The sequence below is a fragment of the Schistocerca nitens genome, chromosome 4 (genome assembly GCF_023898315.1).
Source record: "Schistocerca nitens isolate TAMUIC-IGC-003100 chromosome 4, iqSchNite1.1, whole genome shotgun sequence".
Lineage (NCBI taxonomy): Eukaryota > Metazoa > Arthropoda > Insecta > Orthoptera > Acrididae > Schistocerca > Schistocerca nitens.
Genome location: NC_064617.1, coordinates 991289633 through 991312408, shown reverse-complemented (window position 1 = coordinate 991312408; position 22776 = coordinate 991289633). Strand labels below are relative to the sequence as shown.

General features: G+C 42.4%; 1 protein-coding gene across 1 annotated transcript in view; it reads left to right on the top strand.

Moving 5' to 3' along the window:
- The window catches only part of LOC126252741 (dipeptidase 1-like), a 1484085-nt gene that overhangs the window by 901939 nt on the left and 559370 nt on the right, over positions 1-22776 (top strand). Inside the window, exon 6 of the mRNA XM_049953644.1 lies at positions 19266-19422. Within this exon, the coding sequence (XP_049809601.1) occupies positions 19266-19422 (157 nt within the window). The remainder of the gene's footprint in view (positions 1-19265; positions 19423-22776) is intronic.

The window sequence follows — 22776 nt, the reverse complement described above, 5'->3', positions numbered from 1 at the left end:
AATTATTTAAGAAGTGTTCAGATATACCAATAATTTCAGAGTCAACATCTATAAGCAGTTCACTAACATTATCTCTGATACCTTGTATATTTTGATGAAATATACTAATTCCCTCATTAATCGGATAGCTAAGCTTTGTCAAAAGTGGCTTCTTTGTTAGAGAGATTTCCCTTAACCGGGAATACCTATCAGCTGACTTCAATCTAAAAAAGGTACAGCTCTAACACCCACTACTACAGGAATTTTCCCATGAGTGATCCCACCACCCCCACCTATGCTGTCACCTATAAGCTTTGCCAACCTCCCCTTTCCATACCTGCTGAGGTGCAGGCCATGTCTAGTGAAACCCGTCCTGCTGAAAGACTCCACCGACACCACTGAAATGTGACTCATGCCTTTTGTCATCAGCGCATCCCCAAGTCTCATATTATTACGCCTGATGGCTTTATTAAGATGAGGCCGATCGTGACGCTGAAACAGTTCCACGAAATGCACATTCGTGTTGCCAGTCTGAGTGGCTATCTTTTCGAGGTCACCATCTATGTCATACTCCCCATCCCTGTCAATGCTATTACCAGCCCCACCCACAATCACTACCTGATCCTCTTTAGTAAAATCCCTACATAGCCCCCTATGTTAACAGTCACCTGAGCCAATCCTGCATTAGGCTTCACAATGCTGGTGAGCTGGTACTCACTCCCCAATACTTCCTGCAACTGCTGGCCTACACCTCTGCCATGAGAACTACCTAACAGCAGAACCTTCTTCTTTCTCTTAGACTTTGCAACTGTCCTAGCCACCGTAACTGCTGATGTCTGCTGCATACTTCCTACATCTACAGCTACTAGCTTCAGTGTAGTGTTTCGCAAGCATGTAACATGACGTTAGAACAGTGGTAATGGACAGATGCCACGAACGGCTTGTCGATGACAATCGGTTTTTAACACGACAGGAATTGCAGCTGTTAGTGAAGCTGAGGTCAGAGAGAACGTTGTGAAAGGAACTACTTGCAAATGACACTTGGAGTCGTGGGTCTCGCAGAAGGCCACAGCTCATGAAGCTGCACGTCTTCAGTGGGCCACGGGAAATGGAGGGCGTAAAGTAGTCGACGAGGTGCGACTTGGCCTCTTTTTCTGATGCTACGAGGGGGAGGTCGGAAACGTTTTGAGTGACATCTTGTGATGATGACGGACGGGTTGCCAACGACTCACCGTGGTTTCGCTCGCAGTCAGGTCTCTGTAGACATTCTGCAAGCACTTATTAATGTCTGCGATGCTCTTGTTTTCTGCCAAAAGAAATTAAATGACACCTCTCTGCTTGTAACGCACCTCGTTGCAGGTAGCATTTTGAGGTCTATGTATGGCATAACCACCTATCGGAATTTCATGAAACTATTGGCGATGAATCCCGTATATTCCGTGATGTCCTACAACAAATTCTGCTGGTTTTCAACCAAGATTGGTGGAGAGGACAAAAGTTTTACAGAACTCCCCTCGTATTTGGAACAGCAGGTGAAACATAGCAGTCAACTATCACGGTTTACTTACACACTAATTTTGTCCAGGACGACGTTTATAATAAAAATTTAAGGCTAATGAACTATAATACGCCATTGACTTAGAGACACTGACCTTTTAGTGTGTAGCACCCTCTCCCAAGCCAGAGAGCGCTAATGACCAGTCGTTACGTATACTCCATGGAAGTTTCGGGGAGCTATTCCAATCCTTAATTATTCATCAGCTGTCCACTGTTCATGGGGCTGGAGGCAAGGTGCGAACAAAAAAAAAAAAAATGGTTCAAATGGCTCAGAGCACTATGGGACGCAATATCTGAGGTGGTCAGTCCCCTAGAATTTACAACTACTTAAACCTAACTAACCTAAAGACATCACACACATCCATGCCCGAGGCAGGATTCAAACCTGTAACCGTAGTGGCCGCGCGGTTCCAGTCTGCAGCGCCTAGAACCGCTCGTCCACTGCGGCCGGCGAAGGTGCGAACACTTAGAACGTTGTATATTTTAGTATCTGCACTGGTGAGTGGTAACGTCACCACACTACACTGTCGGTGCGGGCGCTTTTCACTAGCCGTCTGTGGCTAAAAAAAAAGCCGGGGAGAGAAACTGCATACTCACTGTGCGAGTCGATGTGTGGGAAGCAGGAAGTCCGAACCCTCGTAGAGGCGTGCACAGGGGTAGCCGAGCACGCGGCTGGCACAGGGGTAGCTGTCGACTGAATAGTTGTCAACAAGATTCGGCACAATACTCAAGGCGAGGTCCGCAGTAGCTGAACAAACACTACCTGTGAATCACAATTATTTTTTTTTTTTTTGCTTGTAAATTTCATCGTACAGAATATCAAGAAATAGTATATCCATGCAAACGTATTAAAAATAGTCATTTTCGCCGTAGTAGTTCCATTAGTAAATCAATCATTACAGCAAACTGTCTTCAAATCTGTATTCCGCTTTTACAAATCGTCTTATTCGCCATGGCCTGCATGTCTTCCTGTGCTACGCCAGACTTCCGTATGGCATTTGTCGCAGAAGCAACCGAAACACGAAGTCTAGCACGCCACGCAAATTCAGTGAAACCCACTGTCTTTCAGGAACATAGACTTTTCAGAAGCAATACTGGAAAACATAGTTCGTTTAAATTGATTCTTTCTTCCATCAGCTTCAGTCCGAAGCATAAGTATTTGGTCATTCCTTGAAAGTAGACGCAGCAAATTGAAGCAGAATTAAAGAACGAAATCTCGTCGAATTTTCCGTCGAAGCGATTCTGTATTAGCGATCAACAAGTCGGCAGCATTTTGAATGTTTTTTGTGAAAATTTTAGCCTGAATGTAAAAATGTACATCACAGGATTGGCGAAGTGGAGCACATTTGGCTGGGATAATTTTTACGATGTAGATGCATGCTTGTCATTCTTGATGGTAAAGTATCTGAACAGTCTCCCCTCCCTACGAATCAATAATGCAAAGAAAAGTGCAGAAGAAGGATTTGAACCTGTACCGCCAGCGTGGAAGACGGGTAAAAGACGCTGCGCTATTCTCGCTTTGTCGAATCATACCTAACGTTACGGGTAAAGAAGTTACACATAAGACTTCAGCATTTATTTTCTCGGAAACTGTGGCGTACGTCGCATGGAAAACCGCTAGCCAAGTACTCAAGACAACTCCCTCTGTAACATAACTAAGAATGCGGCTTACGGCAGCACACAGCTGTTTCATCCCCGTCAGCGGATCTGCCCGCACTGTGCGCCGCGTGTGCCCTCCATGGCAGGTCTCCACACTATTCCACGACGTGTGACGAGGAACATTCATGCACCTATATGTCCAAACCAACGGTTCAGTCATATCGAATTTTATTTTGGTCGTTTTATATAATTTGTGATTCGTTCATCGATAGGCATGTAGGCAACGTGACTGGCAACAGGCTTTTAAATGGACTAAGTCATACTTTGCCACAATGAAGCGATGCAACACAGTCCGCACCACACCGGTTTTTAAATAAAGTGACCTACCTGCCGTGGAAATAATTGTCAAAGTAACATACGTCACGTGTACTTGTAACACTGCCCACAGTTAGTAACAGCAGAAAGGCTCGCTGATGAGAGCTAAGTGACTTCGGACGTTGACTAGTTTTTGGATTTCACCTGAGTAACAAGTCCATCAGCGACACTTCAACTCTTCTACATCTATCCAAATCGACTGTTGCTGATGTGATGTGAAGTGAAAACGCGAACAAACAAACACAGCTAAACTAAAGCCATATAGCGATGGACAGGGACATTCAAACAATGAAGAGTGGTTGTAAAAAGTCGCACGAAAGCAGCGGAAGGAATCACTTGAGAGTTCCAATGCTGCCACTTGTCTAGCTAACACAAAGACTGTGTGTTTTTGTTGTTGTTGTTGTTGTTTTCAGTACGAACTTTGGTTTGATGCCGCTCTCCATGCTACCCTATCCTGTGAAGCCTCTTCATCTCTGAATAACCGTTGCAACTTACATTCTTCCCCATCTGCTTACTGTATTCATCTCTTGGTCTCCCTCTACGACTTTTACCCCTCACTCTTCCCTCCAATACCAAAAGTGTGATCTCTTAACATGTCAGAATGTGTCCTGTCAACCGGTTCCTTTTTATAGTCAGGTAGTGCCGCAAATCTCTTCTCTGTCCATTTCTATTCCGTACCTCCTCATTAGTTACGCCATCTACCTATCTAATCTTTAGCATTCTTCTGTATCAGAATAATTCAAAAGCATTCATTTTCTTCTTGTGTAAACTGCATATCGTCCATGTTCAACTTTCATAAATGCGTACACTTCAGACAAATACCTTCAGAGAAGACTTCCTAACACTTAAATCTACATTGGATGTCAACACATTTATCTTTTCCCTTAATATTCTTTTACTTAAAAACTCGCGGTTCTAGGCGCTGCAGTCCGGAACCGCGGGACTGCTACGGTCGCAGGTTCGAATCCTGCCTCGGGCATGGATGTGTGTGATGATTAGGTTTAAGTAGTTCTAAGTTCTAGGGGACTGATGACTTAAGATGTTAAGTCCCATAGTGCTCGGAGCCACTTAAAAACTCATTTACTACTTTAAATGTCTCGTTTACTAATCTTATTTACTCAGCGTCACGTGATTCTATTCGACTACAATCCATTATCTTTGTTTTGCTGTTGTTGATGTTTATATTATGACCTCCTTTGAAGATGCTGTCCATTTCGTTCAACTGATCTTCCAAGTTTGCTCTCTCTGACAGTATTACGTCATCAGCGAATCTCAAAGTTTTAATTTTCCTCTCTGCTCTTTAATTCCTATTCCAAATTTATCTTTGGTTTCCTTTACTGCTTGCTCAATGTTCAGGTTGAATAACATCAGGGATAGGCTGGAACCGTGTACCACTCGCTTCTCAGCCGTTGCTTCCCTTTCATGTCCCTAGATTCTTGTAACTGGCGTCTGTGCAAGTTGTAAACAGCCTTTTGTCCCCTGTAGTTTGCCGCTGCAGCCTTGAGTACTTCAAAGAGGGCATTCTAGTCAATATTGCCAAAAGCTTCCATTAAGTTTACTCATGCTATAAACGAAGGCTTATCTTTTCTTAAAATATTTTTTAAGATAAGTCGTGGTATCAGTAGTGTTTCACGTTCACCTACATTTCTCCGAAATGCAAACTGATCTTCAAACAGATCGGCTCTCACCAGTTTTTCGTTCTTATGTACGTGTATGCGGTAGAGTGTCAGAGAGAATGGGGTACAGTAGTCGAGCAACTCAACATTAGTCAGACATTTCGTCGGCCAGTGGTACGTGACGCTTGGGGTGGTGTAGGTGGTGTAGAGAGCGACACCATTGAATGGTGCACAAGTAGAAAAGTGAAACACTCTACAGGTGTGGCAGTTCTACTTAAGCTTTTGGGTTTTGCTGAATGCCTGAAGAGCGTTACCTGCTGCCATGCGTAGTGAGAACAGTATTGAATAGATGAGGTGGTGATAGGGTATGGGGGTGCTTGTCATGGTTACGACGCGGTACCCTTACTGTGTTTAAGAAAACTGTACATCCGGGAGGATATGAACTCACTTCACACCATTTTTTGCTGCACAAAGTACAGGAACAGTTCAGAGACGATGATTTTATCTGCATGACAACGCGCCCTGTCACAGTGCATAATCTGCGAGGGAGTGGTTTGTGCTCAGTGACATTCCTGAAGTGGACTAGCCTCCCAGGGTCCCGACATGACAACAATGGAACACCTTTCGAATTAAATAGAATGGCTACTTCGTTCCAAATCCCGGCGTCCAAAATCATTCCATTTCCTGCTTTCGACTCTTGAGACAGAATGAATTGCCACTCGTCCACAGACATTTACATACCTCAATAAAGTGTCTCCTACAGAGTTAGGCCTTCATGAAAATGAAGGGTAGATACTTCCCATATTAATGTCCACTAATAGGTGTCCTGATACTTTTGACGAGATAGTATATATTTTAAACTAATCGCAGAAACTATAGTAGATACATTAGCGTCAGATTTAGCTACTGCTAACGGTCTCCGGACCCAACATGGCAGTCTGTTTTTAAGGTTATTCTGTTGTTAAATAACGTAGTGCTGCTGTATGTGTAGACATTCAGCAGCAGGTGACTTGAATGGTTCGTCCTCCCCACGTTGTACTTGGGAGTTTCACTGACGAAAAAAGAAAATCATTAAAAAGGTATAAGCTGCTAGGCTTTGAATAACGTTCGTGACATTCCAGACATGGGTAAAAAAGATAAATTTTTTTAAACTGTACCCTAGTTATTGTGTTACTTTCGTTTAATCAAACAATGTTTTTCTTCCTAAAGTTGGGTTTTCTCAAAATATTGTGTTGAAGAACACTGGTAAACGAAGATATTCAAAATAAATTAACATACTACTATGCAAGTGTTAAATATTCTTACGGAAAGCCTTACTGAACCGTGTCGACAAGCTAAATCCTCTTTAGGAAGACTATAAAGACTTGGAAATTCTGAAGTAGTTATTGATTTTAAATGGTAAACTGATTTTGTTAACATTTTATTTATTGTAATGTAAAACCGAATACAGGTGACTCACGAAGATATGCAAATATTTAATGTTATTCTACAAGTAAAACTACAGAAAAAAAGTTCGTACAAACATAGGTCTGTAACCGTTTGGTTACGGAGTTACGTCTAATAAAGCATTTTGACTGAAATTTAGCAACTTCTCTAATATGAAGCCATCGCAAAACAGTGCGAGGTCAAAGTAAAGCACGATTTCCATTCATTCTGTTGTTATTGGTCTGGTGAAGCTAGTAAAATATGTCCCAGACATGCATCTGAAGTAGTTTTCCAAAACACCCAGGGAAGAAAAGTTTATTATTCAAGTAAATTTGTTTACTTTCCATTAAGAATGTAGAAACGCGTATGTCATTGTTGGCAACCGTTAGTGAGTGGTTTCAGTCGTTTCCTAATCTTAAAACGAGTCAGTTTTCTGTATTGTTCAGTGAAAGAACATAATATCAGTGTATTCAAGTGAAGCCACATAGTAACTGTTGTAGATTGTAGATTATTTATGAAACAGAGTTGCCTTTCAAATTAACGACAGAGGAATACGCCGATATGATATCTATTTATGGCAAATGTGATGGTACTGCTACGGCTGCCGTTGACAAATGTCGCGTACGTTATCCAACTCGGAGGATTCCGAATGTTTTTTACCGGTTTCTGGAAAACTACTGCAGATACACGTATAGGACATATTTTATTAGTTTCACCAGGCAAACAACAACAAAGTAAATGGAAATCGAAAAACTGTACGAGGTTAAAGTAACTTTAACCTCGTACAGTTTTTCGATAGCTTCATATTAGTAAAGTTGCTACGTTGCAGGTAAAATATTATATTAGCCGTAACTCCGTAACCAAACATTTGCTGACCTATGTTGATATGGACTCTTTTCTTTAGTTTTACTTTTAGAATAACATATTAAAATATTTGCATATCTTCGTGAATCACCCTGTGTATTACTTTTATTTTGTATTCATTAGTTACAATGTCATCACAAGCTACATTCTGCTCATCTATTTAACAAAGTGCGGAATCACTTTACTGGTTTAGAATTTTCAAGGCGGACGTTTCACCACATTGCTTCAATAAAATCAATAACAAAATACAAACCATACAAAACATTTTTACTGTCCTTAAAATTAGTATCAAGAATCCTTTAAATGTATTATGTCCCTATCTTTTAGGGTCCATATTACATAAATGGCTGAGGATACTGAAATGAGTTCTTGCAGAGTAGAAACTGATGGCCTGATATGAATTTTGTGTTTCCGTAAACAACTTACAACTTAAAATTATTGCAGTTACTCTTACAGACGGCATGAGTAACACGATCCATTCACAGAACTGTGACTTCGAAGTCTGACACCAGTTTCACTTAGGTTTTTTACTAGACTGATGTAATAGCAACTCAACAATAATTTCACACTGTATTTTTCGAAATGTTTCAGTAGCAAGTTGACGGATGCTTATTCGGACATCTTCTCTCGTACTGTATATCTCCTCAAATTTTACTGCACGAACCATTCTGTCTGCAGCTTCTTGCCCAGCTCACTGGGTCTTTGACGATCTAGTATCTCTACCAAACAATACCATTCACTGTAGTAGTTTATTATAATGTTAATAGAATTGTTATTCTAACCCTACACGTACGCCCATGAGCTTAGCACCAAAGGGTAATGTTATTGTTCTACACGACAATATACTTCTGTTTTTTCATCCTGAACGCTACATTTTCACCACGTCTGCAGTCCGTCAGAGATTATCGCGAACCGACTACTTTAGGTCTGTTTTCAGTCCGGGTCCATGTTGTTACTACGTTGGCTTTAAGAGTGTGTTTATCAAAATATGCCAGCGACATAGTATTTATAAACTGAAAATCCGATGAAGTTAGGAACATCTGTTTAAGCAACCACCCGTAAATAATTTCCATAGTTGAAAATGTTATAGTATTTTTGCACATTACAGTGGTTTAACTACTAAATAGAAAGCACTAAGTTCCTGATATAGCTTGCCCAGCTGTAGGATTCGAAACACGACAGGCAAAATAAAATTACGATTGACAAAGCGATTCATAACAAATATTCCTGTGAGTGTCGTTGTCCTTTTGCAAACCGTGAAACGATATTGTATTGTTCTTGTCGCATCTTTATTACACGGCGATATTAAATTCTGTGGGACATATATCACACACAAACACTTATTTATCCCGAATATCGAGACCTTTGTAAAAGTGAATATACGAGTATCTACATGAGTATTTGTGAGGGCGTTTCATTCTTTTTTCAGATTTAAATCTGCATAAATAAAAGGCATTATCCGAGACTGAATCGAGTGATTTAACAATGAGATGTGCTTTGTAACTATTTTGTTGAGAATCTCCACTGCTGATGAGATTACAATTGTTCACAGAAATAAATGCCTTTGAATTTTTTATTGATAACGAAGAAGAGATGTTAATTCATACTGCAAATATCACAGTTTTCCTCTGTATAGTTATAGGTTCCCCGCTTTGTACTTTCTAAGAGCATATTTTTGGGAGTGACTTCGTCAGACAACTGGTAAAACAGTAACACACATGTATTCAGCAGAATTTTATATTAAAATCGATATACCTCTATCTGAAATGAAGATACGTAACACAAAACTGTTGAAGACTTAAAGAACTGTATGTACAGTAGATGTATTCAAAGTGAAGGCAGTTGAATGCTAATGTCATGATACAACAAGGCATTTGTTTTTAGCAATACAGGTTGTGCCATATTCGCGTAATACTTCAGTCTTAAAATTTGGTTTACACATACCATAACATTTTAAAGTGAGACATCATCTTTGACACTAAGTGATGTACTGAGAATCTGAACCTTCTCACCTCGACCAGTGGCATCAATATGATACTTACGACGCGAATTGAATTCCCTCCCCCAGGCAGAAGATTATGTACAATAGCTCAAGATGAATGAAGATGCCACAAACTCTTGATGTGTGGTGCGGTAATGTTTATTTATAAATTGATCGTGTTTTAACAAATGTACACCAATGTGTAAATATTGCGTTCATACTGTCCATTATAAATTAAGTACCAGCTTCAGAAAATACATTTTAAACTTACCGGAAGCAGTTATATTAATTATTTTGATATATTTTCGACTGGTTGCTATCTTAAGTAATCAGCAGATTAATAAATGATGTTGACATAAGACAGGGGGTTGCTCAGTTGACTTCAAAATTTCAAGCGGAACTCAAGAATCCACCACGTCATGCATCACGACTGTACAGTAACAATGAAGTGTGTTTTGAAGGACGCTGCTTGATGCAGTGGAGTCCCGCTTTCCACCTGAACTTTTGATGATAACTAAGCATCCTCCTGCCTTATCTTATGACGATCTAGCATCGACACTAGTGGAAAATAATAATAATTACTGATGTGACAGCTTTCGCTAGTTTTAAGACGTCATTTCTGAATAATTTAAGAGCTGCGAAACGTTGCCTGCAGAAAATAATGCATATACGAATTATTTTCAAATTGTAGAATGTAAATATCTTATTCATGTGAGTTTCTTTTTTGGTACGAACTGAAGATAAAGCCGATCGTACTGAAAATAACACAACACGATTTAAACTATTTTTACTTCTTGATTCAATAACATTTACATTTTCATAATACCAGTTTGAATCACATCAAACTGTCTCCTTCAGATCAATGCACAATATAGTATGTCCTAGTCTAACTGAGGACTATGTGTTGTGTCAGGAACATAGATATAGTAAAATCGGTCGTCACGATAAGAATGGTGCACTACATGAAACAGTACCGTGACGAGTTTTGTAGGAAATAATGTGTCATTAAAGTCAGCTCTAAAACAGTAATTAAAACATGGACACACAGAACACACCGTAGCGTCACTTTCGATGTGGATGAGCGCGTCTGGTTTCTGCGACCATGGCCTCTGAGAACTGTAATGAGACATCATTAATGGCTCTGAATGAAAAGTAGAGGTGACTGATCATTATCGTTCGATTCTGAAGCTCTAACAACAGTCGTGTTTGAAAAACTTAGCTATGGGAACTTACTTCCTTCTACTACGCGCACAACAGGCCTTTGTAATGTCCAAGCACATATCGGCACATTTGTGCCATCATCAGTGGTTGCTTTTATTCAGCGCTGTAAAATATAAACGAGTTTTAAGTGGTAATTATTGGAGTAGGGGTTAGCTGTCCGAAAATAACCTAATTCGCTAGAATATTTGGTTCTACAGGACCTTCATTACGTTACAGTATTGCTTATCACGTACAACGAAGTGATGTTGTTGTGAAACTGGTTGGCGAGGCGCGTCATCTGTAAACATACCGCTATTTTGTTGTGTAAAAAAATTCATGATTATGTGTTGCTATAGATTACAGCTATTTTCGTACTATCTTTCTGCAACTGCATGCTCATCTATCGTACAAAACAAGTGGAAACATTGTATATGTTTCCAATGTACCACACTCGCAGGTAGCAATTTTGAACTTCACAGAACACAATGTTTATGCAGCTGCTATGTTTTTGGTCCCTGTTACTGTTCGCCAATTTGACTGCTCGTCCTGGTGCCTCATTTCAACTTTGTTTACTTCCTCGTTCTCTCTCTTTCTCTCTCTCTCTCTCTCTCTCTCTGTGTGTGTGTGTGTGTGTGTGTGTGTGTGTGTGTGTGTGTGTGTGTGTGTTCCTTTTTTAACTATGTGTTATCCGTTTCGTAAAGTTCCTTCAATTTGTCAAATTTTATGCTACTTCATAGTCTAATGTATTCATTTATAATGTTTTCTTGCAACTGTTATTATAAACTAATCCCTAAAAAAAGATTTTTTGGGTAGCTCCCTTTTGATATCCAGCAAAGGCAGTCATTAGTGAAAACTCTAAGCCTTTTTTAGCAGAACGCCCTAAAAATGACCACAAACGCATATTCAACGGTCGTTTGAAACAATAAATATTGCAATCTTCCCTCTAGATAACAAACGTAGGTTTCGTGCAGCTTTTCGGTAAATATCTCCCTCCTGCTCTGCTAATTATGAATTTTGATAACCTCTTTAATACTTCATTTCTACAAAAAACTGTGCACCCATTCAGCTTTATTTCTGCACATAAAGTTAGCTTTTTGTTTAAAAGAGTTTTATCTCCAATGTTTGATTTTACTTCTGTATTGTCGTACAGCATTAATTACATACATAAAATGCTGAAAAATAATGTTTCACGGAAAGAGTGTAACTGACTTTATTTACGTTTACTGTGACCTGTCGCATGCTTGTTCCGAACACTTAACGGTGCATGCTCTATCGCGTTCTCCATGCGAATATCTGTTTATAAATTAAAAGGTCATTCGTACCAGATATCCACTGTGCTAAGTCGTCGCCTTCCATTTCCTAGAAAACTTAAGGGTTTCATATGTATTTATAATGTAGTACACTCCTGGAAATGGAAAAAAGAACACATTGACACCGGTGTGTCAGACCCACCATACTTGCTCCGGACACTGCGAGAGGGCTGTGCAAGCAATGATCACACGCACGGCACAGCGGACACACCAGGAACCGCGGTGTTGGCCGTCGATTGGCGCTAGCTGCGCAGCATTTGTGCACCGCCGCCGTCAGTGTCAGCCAGTTTGCCGTGGCAAACGGAGCTCCATCGTAGTCTTTAACACTGGTAGCATGCCGCGACAGCGTGGACGTGAACCGTATGTGCAGTTGACGGACTTTGAGCGAGGGCGTATAGTGGGCATGCGGGAGGCCGGGTGGACGTACCGCCGAATTGCTCAACACGTGGGGCGTGAGGTCTCCACAGTACATCGATGTTGTCGCCAGTGGTCGGCGGAAGGTGCACGTGCCCGTCGACCTGGGACCGGACCGCAGCGACGCACGGATGCACGCCAAGACCGTAGGATCCTACGCAGTGCCGTAGGGGACCGCACCGCCACTTCCCAGCAAATTAGGGATACTGTTGCTCCTGGGGTATCGGCGAGGACCATTCGCAACGGTCTCCATGAAGCTGGGCTACGGTCCCGCACACCGTTAGGCCGTCTTCCGCTCACGCCCCAACATCGTGCAGCCCGCCTCCAGTGGTGTCGCGACAGGCGTGAATGGAGGGACGAATGGAGACGTGTCGTCGTCAGCGATGAGAGTCGCTTCTGCCTTGGTGCCAATGATGGTCGTATGCGTGTTTGGCGCCGTGCAGGTGAGCGCCACAATCAGGACTGCATACGACCGAGGCACACAGGGCCAACACCCGGCATCATGGTGTGGGGAGCGATCTCCTACACTGGCCGTACACCACTGGTGATCGTCGAGGGGACACTGAATAGTGCACGGTACATCCAAACCGTCATCGAACCCATCGTTCTACCATTCCTAGACCAGCAAGGGAATTTGCTGTTCCAACAGGACAATGCACGTCCGCATGTATCCCGTGCCACCCAACGTGCTCTAGAAGGTGTAAGTCAACTACCCTGGCCAGCAAGATCTCCGGATCTGTCCCCCATTGAGCATGTTTGGGACTGGATGAAGCGTCGTCTCACGCGGTCTGCACGTCCAGCACGAACGCTGGTCCAACTGAGGCGCCAGGTGGAAATGGCATGGCAAGCCGTTCCACAGGACTACATCCAGCATCTCTACGATCGTCTCCATGGGAGAATAGCAGCCTGCATTGCTGCGAAAGGTGGATATACACTGTACTAGTGCCGACATTGTGCATGCTCTGTTGCCTGTGTCTATGTGCCTGTGGTTCTGTCAGTGTGATCATGTGATGTATCTGACCCCAGGAATGTGTCAATAAAGTTTCCCCTTCCTGGGACAATGAATTCACGGTGTTCTTATTTCAATTTCCACGGGTGTATTTGTCACTAGACTTTCAGACCACGAAAATACGAGGGGTGTTTGGTAAGTAATACAAACTGTTTTTCTAAAAGCAGGTTGATTTTATTCATAACAATACACCACGTCATCCCAGCGGTTCTAGGTGCTTCAGTCCGGAACCGCGCTGCTGCTACGGTCGCAGGTTCGAATCCTGTCTCGGGCATGGATGTATGCGCTGTTATTACGTTAGTAAGGTTTAAGTAGTTCTAAGTCTAGGGGACTGATGACGGCAGATGTTAAGTCCCATAGTGCTCAGAGCCATTTGAACTATTTGAACACCATGTTATTATCCACTATTTTGGCTACAGAACCTTATTTTTCAAACAATATCCGTTCAGTGCGGCGGCCTTGGGCCACTTTACTGGGACGGTCTGTACGCCAGCAAGGTACCACTCCACCGGGCGACGTCGGAGCCAAAGTATTTCTCCATCAGCAATCCCTCCTCGTCATCCACGGACTGTTTCCCGCAGAGTGCCTCCTTCTTTAGGCACAACTGCTGGATGGTGCGAGATCCGAGCTGTACGGTGGATGAGGGAGAACAGTCCAGTGACGGTCTGAGAGCTCGTCTGGGATGCGAAGACTTGTATGAGGCCTTCCGTTGACATGAAGAAGGAGAAGTTCATTTGCATTTTTGTGACTACGAATCCGCTGAAGTAATTTCTTCAATTTCCTGAGGGTAGCACAGTACGCTTCAGAGTTGACCGTTGAACCGTGAGATAAGACATCAAACAAAATAGCTCCTTGAGAGTACCAGAAGACCGGCGCCACGACTTCATCAGCTGAGAGTGGGACTTTTAACTGTTTCTTCATAGTAGAGGTGGCGTGGTGGTGCTCTATGTATCGCCGTTTGTTTCCGGTCGAAGTGATGGACGCAGGTTTCATCGCTTTTGACGATGTTCGACAAAAAATTGTCACGATCAGCCCGGTACCGTGCACACTATTCCGCACAGATGGTCCTTCGTTGCTCCTCATGGTCTCGTGTTAGGTGGCGAGGAACCCAGCGACCACACGCCTTCGAGTACCCCAACAGATGCACGAGTGTGTAAGCACTGTGACGTCGAGTTGTGGAGCAAAGTGTTTGGCTGTGATCCGGCTGTCACCTCGAATGAGAGTGTCCTCACGTTCAAACATTACAGGAGTCATAGCTGTGTTTAGTGGCCGGAGTGGCCGAGCGGTTCTAGGTGCTACAGTCTGGAACCGCGCGACCACTACGGTCGCAGGTTCGAATCCTGCCTCGAGCGAGGATGTGTGTGATGTCCTTAGGTTAGTTAGGTTTAAGTAGTTCTAAGTTCTAGGGGACTGATGACCTCAGCTGTTAGTCCCATAGTGCTCAGAGCCACTTGAACCTTTTTTTTTTTTTAGTCGGCCAGCAAATGGGAGATCGATGAGGTTTGTTCGACGTTGTTGCGATGACGACAGGCGCCTCGCCCAACGACCCACCGTGCTTTTGTTCACTGCCAGGTCTCCGTACACATTGTGCAAGCGCCTATGAATATCTGCGGTGCTCTGGTTTTCCGCCAAAAGAAGCTGAATGACAGATCCCAGCTTCACACGCATCTCCACTACCGACGCCATGTTGAAGGCTGCGTATTGCGCCGACACCTTTTGCGGGTTCATGGAACGTGAAGCGGGAATATTCCACTATGTTCCATAGCAAATTCGGCAGTTTTGCATCAAAATTGACCGGGAGGAAAAAATGTCTTACATTACATATTGAATGCCCCACGTTTGCTGACTAGTCGCCGATCACTAATACTAGAACTGGGGTAGACAATCGCCAGTTTATCACCTTAGTTTCTATCTCAGAGGAAGACTTTCATTTTTCATTTAAGTAGAGTTTAGGAACTGACCAGCCAGATGTGGCGTACCGAGTAAAAGTGCAAGCTGAAGTATCACAGATGGCAACGGAATCGAGCGAAAGAAACTTTTAATTGTTTCAGAATGGAAGTGAGCAACAACGTTCATTTTCAACTAAAAGTATCTCAAGGCGCAGAAATATATTTTGAAGCGTAGTTTCTTCACTAAAGGAGCAGATAGCCTGTATTAAATTTTACGAAGTATTTTCGATTTTCAGCAGATGGTACTAGACAGGCTGTAATGGTTTTGCAGTTACCCGTACGAACCTACCTCCTGCTTTAAAGGTTTATTATATCAAATCAATACTCAAAAACCTCTTATGTTTTCATTTAGTTCGGAGATTACTCACCCTTGAAAATTAAGTCCCAATGTGCGTTTCACGGTAATATCCTACATCCATGTATAACTATTATTTATAATTTGCAAGGAATAATGTCAGTCTTTATGCGTCACATAAGTATGTCTTGGAGATTGGTAAGTGGTTTCCGAATCTGTCACTGATAAGTGAGCACTCGCATCCTGCTGCGCCTTTCGGTGTTTTCCGTGTAAATCTATTTCTATTTAAATATTAGACGAGTGTGCTTCTACAGCTAGTTGAGTTCCGTATACGTGTATGTTCTACAATTTATGTTTTCTAGCCCAAGTTTTCCGTTAACTATGCCTTTTATTTTCTATCTTTCAGTGTATTACACAGCAGTTTCGGTACGACATTCTAAGCTTCATTGTGTATTATAATTAATCGAAACCCTCAGCTGCCAACAGGTGTTGTTGATATACCTCAATGGGGACAGCTGAAAATGTGTGTCCCTACCGGGACTCGAACCGGGGTCTCCTGCTCACATGGCAGACGCTCTATTCAACTGAGCCACCGAGGGCACAGAGGATAGCACGACTGCAGGGACTTACCCCTTGCACGCTTCCCGTGAGACCCACATTCCCAACCTTTTTGTGTATCTTGCTAGTTACTACAAGTTTTCTATTGTCTTCTCACTAATACGTTCTAATCATCCCTTGAACTGGCCCTGTAAACCTGTCCACCGATTGTTAGTTTTAGTTGACCCGTGGTTCGTTAGAGTTTTGAGGATAATGTTTCCCCCATTTCATTACTCATAGTAATTCCATTTCAGCTAAGTATTGTCATCTTGGATGATGAAATAATTTTTCCTTACGTAAGGATGCGTTTTCATGGTCAGCGTTACTAGACAAACCAAACAGATTTTCCAGTCAGTATTAATTAAAATGGTTCTGAGCACTATGGGCTTTCAGAGGTCATCAGTCCCCTAGAACTTAGAACTACTTAAACCTAACTAACCTAAGGACATCACACACATCCATGCCCGAGGCAGGATTCGAACCTGCGACCGTAGCGGTCACTCGGTTCCAGACTTTAGCGCCTAGAACCGCTCGGCCACCCCGGCCGGCAGTGTTAATTATACGTCTCTAATTTCCCTCTTTCGTTTCGTGATCTTAATGAGAATCCATTGCGACGCACGCACAAGAGATGTACATTGTTCACAGAGATTTTAATTCTTACGCTATTTGCTTGGTGTATTTGTGCTTCACGATCAAAATTACGAGGCATGTGTACATACAACCAGAAGTGCGAGGAATAAAGGAACATCCATGTGGTAGAATGCAGCGGCGTTTGCCTCTGTACAATATTGGTTGGATGTGCTGTGATATATTATAGAGACGAACGACTGCAATATTGTTACTGAAATGTCGATAAAAAGATGGATGTTGAAAACCTCAAAGTCCTTTTTAACTTTCATCTGACTTCATATGACTTCAGTATCAATGTATAGGAAATACTTCCCTCGTATACATGATTGTGATCCATAGATGAACACTAACGCGATTTGACTTCTTTTTATGAGAGATTCAGAGACAGGAAGGACTAGCATAGTACAGCGGTGAATATATAGGGGACTCCGAAGATACGTTTCGGCAATCCAAAATTACTTCCAGTGTACTCGAAGTTGACTACCAGGATATGAATGCATACAGAATCCTCCCTTATAGGGAGCATGTGTGGAGTGGAGATAGACACTGATAATACTTATTGAATCGTTTTACAACCCAACTAACCAAGCACTGAATGCAGAACTTGAGATAGCAACCAATGATAGTGACTTCATTTTATGACTTATATGTAACTAATAACAGGGATTATGTTATAGGGCTGGTGAAAAAAAGGTGAGTTTAAATGGCATCTAGAGGAGGCACCCACAATACTTGCTGACAGTTATTATGTTTTGGTTATTTATATTTCGAAGTAATCAGGAAACACCTAAGTTCTATCGGCATGAAAAAAAGGCACGAGAAAATAGTGAAGCATATGCACATTCTACTGAAATGGTGTGGGACATGATACTTCAACACAAAGCGTTTTTCGACTTGCCAACTGTGTTTGGCGAATTATATTACGAATAACTACAAATATTTCATCAACTGATGCCTTTAATGAAAAAAAGTATATTTTTTACTATGTAGACAGGTTAAACAGGGTACGTACAACCACTATTCTTACTTTTACGTTTTAAATAAAGAATGCAAAGTGAAAGTTTCAGACTTTCAGTGAATGAATTGTTTGCGGGATTACAAAATTATCTTTTAGAAACTGGTAAGTCATATTTGTTTTGTATATATAGTTAAGAGGAGAACGTTCTGTTTTAAACAAGAGATCACTTTCAAGACTAAAAGCTGTTTCAGCCCGGTCGTTGTGGTCGAGCGGTTCTAGGCGCTTCAATCCGGAACCGTGCGCCTTCTAAGGTCGCAGGTTCGAATCCTGCCTCGGGCATGGATGTGTGTGTTGTCCTTAGTTTAGTTAGGTTTAAGCAGTTCTAAGTCTATGGGACTGATGACAGAGACGTTAAGTCCCATAGTGCTTAGAGCCATTTCAACCATTTGAATATAAGCTGTTTCATCATTCTTAAGCTATGAATTTTCACAATCGCTGACTCACACGTAACAAAGAATTTGGAATATTTAGAAAAACAGGAGATATTATTAATCGGGTTATACAGAAGTAATGGTCAATATTCAGGGATAAAACTCGAACGCTCACTCAAAGCAACACTCACTAGTACCCACGGGCTCTAAAACGAGCACTTCATCTTCTATACTGTGAGACAAATCTGTTCCGCTGCTAGCTGTTTGATTTCCAAATCTTGGAAGGAGGCAGTATGGATGAAAAAAGAAATTTTCAAGTAAACATGGGATCTAAAATGTATGCCTTAAAAACTATGAGCTCTTGTCCAGTAGAAGACACGTGCTTGACAGTAGCATAGATGAACAACCGCTCATAGATCTTAATGTATGCACTTCACAGCCCAGGTTTATCAGACTTGTAATTGCTTCGAACGACCATTCTTGTAGGTAAAAGACAGTGATCAGAAAACGGACTTTGTTTGTGCGGTATTTGACTATAAAAACAGTGTGCAAAGCAATACTGTCATGTAGAAAGTAGCCCCAGTGGTAACCTGGCTGAAGAGCTAAGAAAGCAGTAAAACATTTAAAACATCCGAACACTGAGACATGGAATGAAAGATTTTGCAGTGCTAGGAAAATGGTAAATTCCTCAATGGTTAAAGTATTCCGGTCGTAAGCAGAAGGAACCTACAAGCCATGCGAGGAACCTTTGAGAAGTCGTTTAAAGGATGTGTGCAGAGATAATTATTATTATCGTTACGACTATACGATGATATCTTGCCTGGAAACAGGAAGTGATCCAGGAACAGCAGACGTGGCGCTGGTCATCAGGTCGGTTAGCGTACGCCTGCACCTGCGGTTTGAGACGCGCCTCGCGGCTCATTGTTGCCAGGAGCAGAATGGCTGCCGGGCGACGGGCCAGGAATGCGCTGACGCCGACGTAGCATGTGCTTGTGTGTTTGTGTTTGTGGGGGAGGGTTGGAGGACGGGGGTGTACATTCCTGGTGGTGCTTACGCGCGCCCCGCCTCTGCCGCAGGCACAACGACCTGCCGTGGAACCTGCGCAAGTTCCTGCACAACCAGCTGCGCGACTTCCGGTTCACGGACGACCTGCGCCAGGTGGAGCCCTGGAACAAGAGCCCCTGGTCGCACACCGACCTGCACCGCCTCAAGCAGGGCATGGTCGGCGCCCAGGTGAGTCTCGTTGCTTCATCTACTCAACACTGTCCGTCCCAAGTGTTCTCGATGATTAACAAGGTCTGGCTTACTGGCGTTGGCTCATAACCAAAACAGATCAGTACAGGAAATGTCTAAGGCCAAGTCTAAGTATAACGTGGTAATTCCTAATCCTTGACTGTAACTACCATGGAAACTTCACCCACTAACCATCCAACAAAAACTCCGCAATAGATGAAAAGTACTAAAGCTACTAACAGGTCCAACTTTGGGATTACACCTCTCCACTACCCTCCACATTTACAAAAGCTTCATCTGGCCCATCCTCTCCAATGCAAATGTTAGGGTCTAGTTTAGCAGGGGACACAACCCGTCGGCTTTGACAAATGACGTCAGAATTGGCCAGAGAGCATGTATTACAAAGGTGAGAGAGCTGAGAAGAATGTTCAGAAACAAAGAAATGCAAGAGAGAAAAACTGTACTGCACATATATATCGCGTGTTTGTATCTTAGTATTTCTCCGTAAAATACAATGGAAAGAAATGAATGAAATATATTACTAGCAAAGAATAGATCACGTTACATGTATGTCAGTTATATCTCGAAACTCTTTCGGACTGGATTGCTTAAGTGCAGTACGGGATACAAATTCAGCATACGTCGATTTCTTAGTTTTAACTAGCATTGTTGTCCTGTTGTTCACTTGAACTATGTATCCCCTGCTTCACTAAACCGTAAATGAAACACCGGATACAAATGAAAAGGCCATTCGAAGTGTGTTGCTTCAGTACAGTACGGAATACGAGTTTGTCGTAAGTCGATTTCTTCGTTTTCACTAGCATCACTGTCGTGTTCTTCACTTGAACGATGTATCCTCCGCTTCAGTAAACCCTAAATGTAACTCGGGATACAAATTGTAGATGTGTTGTTTATTTCATCTCTGCTATTAGTAAGTCTTTCCTTACGTACATATCAGTACTATTGATGACAGAAGGAGCTACGTATGTAATGTATGTATACCTGACTTCCGTTGACCTCTATATATGTACACTGGTAACGAAAAGGTGCAAATAGACGTACGTTACATTTGCAACTTGTACCTCAATTGAAATACACGGAGACAAGAAGACGACACATGTACAATTTGTATCCCGTACTTCACTATGGGGTACAGTTTTCTTGTTGCCTTGGACGTTAATAGTATTCCATTCGTTACTTGAGCTATATAGCTGTACGCAACATTTGTATCTTGCTCGCCAATTGACATATATAGTGTCAGTGGAAAGGCGAAGTGAAGGACGGGATACAAAGATTAGTTGTGTCGTCAGTGTAAAGGCGAAGTGAAGGACGGGATCAAATTTTAGTTGTGTCGGGGGTTTCGCCTGTAATGTCGCAAGTACACATTCGAAACTGTCGTACTGATACTAGTGTTGGGAAACGAAAGAAGATCGACAGCTGAGAAATTTCTATTACGTACTTTACAACACGAAAATACACATATTGGTGGAATAAAACAGTGAAATATCAAAATAGTGAAATACCGCGAAAGAAGCAAATGGAAAAATGAACTTACCACACGGAAATATCGAGGAATAACCGAAGCTCGACTAGACAGACAGTAACGAAAATTACATACCCACAAACAGACAAATCCATTGCTATAAACGAAAATAAGACACTAAAAATTGTTCTACAACAACAAACTAATCTCTCCAAATTACCTCAATATCATTACGAATAATTATTTTAATGTACAATGATAGCGCATATCCGGAACACTGAACTGTTTTATTGTCTGTGCCTCGAAGTGAAACAATACTACCTATGACTAATGTATGACGTCATTGCTCAAAGCCGACGGGTTGTATCTCCTGCTTCACTAGACCCGAATGCTGTATTGGTCTCAGTCGGTCCAAAGCTTCGAATATCCTTCACTCATCCTTGCTTTCCGCTCCCGTTTACGTTATTCCACTCGGATCCACTACCACCTCATTAAATTACCACACATCTTTACTCACACTGAACACCTCCCCTTGTCCTACACAACTTCAGACAACGAAATACATCCTTATATTTATCCGTCCTATCAACTGGAACTCTTCCCCACCTGTCTCACTTCACATTACGGCTTCTTCCTCCCTCTTCCTTCTCAATCAGTCGCCATCCCGTCTTCTCTCTCCTTGTCCCTTCTCTTGATATTATAGACTTGCTCACCCATCAGATTCCCACTCACTTTGTCTTCTTGCTACCCAGGCGCGGATTGGTTGGTTGGTTGATTAGTTGATAAATTGGGGGCAGGGGACTAAACAGCAAGGTCGTCGGTCCCATCGGATTAAGATAAGATGGAGAAGGGAGTCGGTCATGCCCTTTCAAAGGAACCGTCCCGACATTTGCCTAAGTGATTTAGAAAAATCGTGGAAAACCTAAATCAGGATCGCCAGACGTGGGTTTGAACCGTCGTCCTACTACCCATCCCAACATCTGCCTCCATCTCCATAGTCAATACCCACTGTACGCCCTATTTATTTATGTCACGTCCTGGCACAGCCTCACTATACCAGAATAAAGTAAGTGCGTACTGCGTAGTACAATCGGGATGTTAACGACAATGGGTTAGTTATAAATTGCTGTCAACCTTTATATCATAGGTGAGAGGGAGAGAATCTCCTTGGTTTGAAGCAAATAAGTTTCCTGAAAACCGAGTGAGGTGGCGCAGTGGTTACACACTGGACTCGCATTCGGGAGGACGACGGTTTAATCCCGCGTCCGGCCATCCTGATTTAGGTTTTCCGTGATTTCCCTAAATCGCTCCAGGCAAATGCCGGGATGCTTCCTTTCAAAGGGCACGGCCGACTTCCTTCCCCGTCCTTCCCTAATCCGCTGAGACCGATGACCTCGCTGTCTGGTCTCCTCCTCCAAAAACAACAACATTTCCTGAAAATAGGTTACAGAATTGCAATAGGCAGAAAAGATTGTTTAGTTTCTATCAAGTTTATTCTCACATATACTTACGTGAGGTGTTGGGCCACAAACCCCTTAGTAAGATTCAGTCTATTTATTCGGACTTCAAAGCTAATTGCCGATACATATAAGAAACAAGTACCAAGCTCAAATGGTTCAAATGGCTCTGAGTACTATGCGACTTAACTTCTGAGGTCATCAGTCGCCTAGAACTTAGAACTAATTAAACCTGACTAACCTAAGGACATCACACACATCCATGCCCGAGGCAGGATTCGAACCTGCGACCGTAGCGGTCCCTCGGCTCCAGACTGTAGCGCCTAGAACCGCACGGCCACTCCGGCCGGCAAGTACAAAGCAATCACTTGTTCTTGGTTAGCACTGAAATCTCTCTAAGTAACTGAGACAAAG